Source organism: Trematomus bernacchii, unplaced genomic scaffold (genome assembly GCF_902827165.1).
Source record: "Trematomus bernacchii unplaced genomic scaffold, fTreBer1.1, whole genome shotgun sequence".
In the NCBI taxonomy this organism is placed as follows: domain Eukaryota; kingdom Metazoa; phylum Chordata; class Actinopteri; order Perciformes; family Nototheniidae; genus Trematomus; species Trematomus bernacchii.
Genome location: NW_022987899.1, coordinates 737718 through 742013, shown reverse-complemented (window position 1 = coordinate 742013; position 4296 = coordinate 737718). Strand labels below are relative to the sequence as shown.

The 4296-nt window shown below is 40.9% G+C and overlaps 1 protein-coding gene across 1 annotated transcript in view; it reads right to left on the bottom strand.

Annotated features, from left to right (window-relative positions):
* The window catches only part of LOC117469956 (thymus-specific serine protease-like), a gene marked incomplete at its 3' end in the record, with an annotated part of 8346 nt that extends 6182 nt beyond the window's left edge, over positions 1-2164 (bottom strand). The window contains exons 1-3 of the mRNA XM_034114455.1: positions 2099-2164; positions 1470-1627; positions 188-287 (exon numbers count right to left, since the gene is read on the bottom strand). Coding sequence (XP_033970346.1) covers positions 188-287; positions 1470-1627; positions 2099-2159 — 319 coding nt within the window. The remainder of the gene's footprint in view (positions 1-187; positions 288-1469; positions 1628-2098) is intronic.
* Between the last annotated feature and the right edge of the window lie 2132 nt (positions 2165-4296).

Below are 4296 nucleotides of genomic sequence, written 5' to 3'. Positions count from 1 at the left end.
GAAGGAAGCCTAACAACATCAGGCTGCATGGGGAAACGAGATTTTCTTGAGTAACATCTACAAGTGTTTCATTGTTTAGTATTGTCCCTTTTCAAAAACAGCTTAATTGACATATGATTTGACTTTCTTGCAAATACTCCGTTCAACCAATCTGCTGTTTTTCTGACAGACAGGTGAGTACGCATACCTGCCAGAACATCAAACTCATAGACGGGTCCTTCTCCTCCGATGAAGAGGAACACGGGACCATCGGGGCGCTGCCAGAACGCCTCGTTCACAAAGAACCTCTGCAGGGAAACACAGGCAGAAAGACGCAGAAAATAACACAAGAAAGTAAAGGAATGTGTTATTGAGGTTGATCCAAACCAGACGTACATTCCTAGCCTTGGTGTAAGTCACATGTGTCAAACTCAAGGCCCGGGGGCCAAATCAGGCCCGTGGTGGATTTAATTTTGGCCCGCAGGATAATTTCTAATTACTATTAGATCTGGCCTGCCGGTATATTGCACGCATACCTTCACTCAATCCTGAGGGTTTCCTCAGCTCAGAGCCTGAGCCCAAACATTGATGACCTTGCACCCAAGATGAGATGCCAAGTATCTGGCTTGAACTAGCATCACAGAGCAGCACACTGAGTTTAATGGATGTTTCCTTCTGCACTTTTTCTCTCACGACAACAGGGCATGTTTGGTTTGTTCTTTGAGGGAAATAGTTTTTTTGAAGCTGTTGTTGGCCTGTGGAGAAATGTAATCATAAGAAATGACTCTGGAGAAGCTGCAGATAGAGCCATAAGAAATGAATGCAACTGATTATTTAATGTTTAATGTTGTTTTTATAGGCAATAATTTAAGCTTTGTTAGTTCCAGGTTTAATATGTGCAATAAGTTCATTTCAATAAGTTTTGCAATGAACATTGAACCAGCACATCTCAATGGTTTAAGTTAACAATACATCTGTTTCAATAGCTTTGCTGCATTGGGAGAAAAACAAACACTAGACCAACCTCAGAAATAACATGAAGGCGTCATATTCGATCCATTCAATAAAATATTTCCTTTGTGCAGGTTATGAAAGTGTTCTTCTATGATCACAGTATGCTTTACAGATGTGTGTCTGAACTGTCTGGCCTTTGTCATGTTATCTTGTTACAGCACGCATATCTGCTTATAATCTACATATCCACACAATCATACACTATAACAACATGCAGTACTTGATTCTACTGTACAGTATTTTATGTTCAATTCAGTTTGATCTCACTCTATTTTACAGAATGTATATATTCCTCCATTATATCACCTGCATTATTTTGCATTTCCTTTGTTTTTATGTTTTAAATATACTGTATGTTGCATTGTTGGAGAAGCCTGGGACTTGTTTTCGCTGTAGCTGTTGAACCTTTGACAATACATCCTTTGAATCTCCATCCTCTGTTACCTGGATATCATTGATAGTTGATGTTTCTCTACCTGAGGGAAGGTTTTAGCGTCCTGCCGGTTGAAGTGGTCGAGCTGCTGGTGGATCCGGCCCTCCTTCACGTGTTGGAGAGCGACCGTCAGCAGATGCTGCTTCGCTCTCTGCAGCTGAACATCCCGCACACGCTGCTTCATCTTCATCAGAATCCGTCCTGACATCAAAAGAAACCAAGCAGCAGGGAAAACAGAGATTCATAATCGTGCACATGTCACACAAATACAGCCCTCGATGTGACATGTGAGCTAAACTGATGAGTAAGTTATCAGGATTTCAGATTGTAGTCATTACAGTTGTGTCTACTTGCTCTAAAAATGCTTGTTATTGGGGGCTCTGCTGTCCATTTGATTGATGAAAACAGCTTGTATGTTCTTGTCACTGATGTGGAGGCTTGCAAAAACACTTCAAACTCTACCTGCAAACTGAGTTTTAGTGCTCTGATGTATTTCAGGTACAGTCAAAATCTAACATGAGTTCCCGAGGGATTTACTGCACCAGTTTGATTTGTCTTTTGACAGCTGCAAACATAAATAAACTGAAATGACAAGCTTTGACACAATTGTGCTAAGAGTACGAGTTTAGCTTTCAAATACCCTTGAAAGTCAGTAAATAACCATCAACTCACCAGCATCAGTGAAGTTCCAGAGGAGAAGAAGGACGAGACATTGGGCCTTTGAGAAAACCATCTTTACCACCAAATCAGGATAATTTAAGTTCTAAAATACAATTCAGGAGTCAGGAGGATCTTCCCCTCTCGACAGCTCAATATATAGTCCCTGAAGGGCTGTGTGTGTGTGTGTGTGTGTGTGTGTGTGTGTGTGTGTGTGTGTGTGTGTGTGTGTGTGTGTGTGTGTGTGTGTCTGCTCAGCGAAACAGAGCTTGGTGATGTAATGAGATCTCTCTGCCTCGTAATGGCTTTTTTTCTGGAGTGGTTCAGTCACAGGAGCATTTTTCCTTTCAATATCATTTTGGGTTCATTTGATAGACTCACATTCATTTCCTGGAGACTAACACAAGCCCAAACAATAACCACATACTTCCTGAGGATGTAGACCACCCCCTCTTTAAACGTATAACTAGGTTAAGTTGTGAATTATTCATGACTTTTGGTTAAACAGGACACAAACGGAGGTCTCCTGGGTGAAAGTCCTGTGTTTGCATGAACCATCATAACCCACATTAGGCTGATTTGTATCATGGTATGTAAAAAAAGTGATAAAAAAGTATATTATACAAAACGTAAAAAATGTAAAAAGTATTTTATGGTATTAAAATGGTCATAAAATATTCAAAGGTTTCACTGGAAAAAGTCCTAAAAACTTCATAGTATAGAATGTAAAACAAATTAGACAAAATGTCATAATTTGTCATCAACAAATACATTAAAAAGCTATTGTATATATATATATATGAAATCTATAGTATGGTATGTCGAAAGAAAACATCATAGTATAGTAAGAAAACAAAATCCTATGCAAAAGAAAACCCACAATATAGTATGTCCCAAAAATCAGACACACATCCAACTCTAATGCGTTGAAAATATTCATAGTATGTTTGAAACATTAAACTGCATGTTCACACCACCTTGCTTTAATTCAGAGCATGCACCGGCACATCCTCTGATTCCTCGTTCATTTATCTGCTTGTTCTGATGTTGATTATGTATTCATGCTGCACTTGTACTGTGAGAGGGTTTTCTCCTCCATACAGTATTGCATCAAGTAGCTCATTGGTTTTGTATCATCATGGTTCTTTTAGCTCTTGCATCACACCATCTTTCCACTCTTCATATGTATGTTGTTGTTGCATGTTAAAGGTCCCCTATTATACTGTTGTTCATCAATATATTATAGGTCTCAGATATATACAAAACATGTCTCTGATTGGCTGAAACACCAAACAGATCATTGCAGCATTACCCATAATCCCCTCTGTTTCAGCCCTGTTTCAAAAGTGCTGATTCTCTGTCTGTTACTTTATGGCGCGTTTCCACTACAGCGCGGAGCACGGTTTAAGAGGGCTGTGACGTCAGCGGCCCGTCTTTGGTTGCGTTTCCACTTGGCCTAGTACCGGCCGGCGGGTCCTAATTCACAGTTTTTCTGGCCTCATAAAATCGCGGGTCTAGGGCCAGAGACAACGAGGCTGAGTCGGGCTGAGTATGCTAAACTAGAGAGAGGATCGCTGGCAAGGGGGCTACAACTACAACAAGATGGACATATTTGACCGTGATTTAATTGTAATACACGTTTCAAAATGATGCCGAAGTAACAACATACTGATACCGGTTAGTAAAAACCATGAATTAATGCTTTGACAAGTCTGCAGACAGACGGCAGGCGAAAAACCTTTTAAAATGCGTGTTTTCTAAATGGAGATTGGCTAAGCTAACGCAGTATATGCTCCGACCGTCCACACTCACAACAACGGCCTATACAGACATAAATAAAGCAGCGACTGTATTCGCCATGACACAGGCAGTCTGTGGTTTGTACTTGTTTAACTTTTGTCTAGTTTCTGAACATATATGAGGAGTTGTGAGCTCTGAGTGCTAACAGCTAACGGCTGTGTTGTTTTTCTGGGGTTCTCATTGAAGATGACGTCACGGCTCCGCCTACACTGCGTTACTATAGATACTACCCCAGTTCCTAAACTGTAATGGAAATGCGCCATAAAGTGAGCCAGTCCTAACGAGGCCCAGCCATACCGAGCGAGGCCGAGCGAGGCCGTGTAGTGGAAACGCGCCATTAGATGAAAATAAGGAGCCCCTCCCCACGCCCCTCTGAGAGATATTTGGTTAAAAAGAACACAATGGTGCTCTAG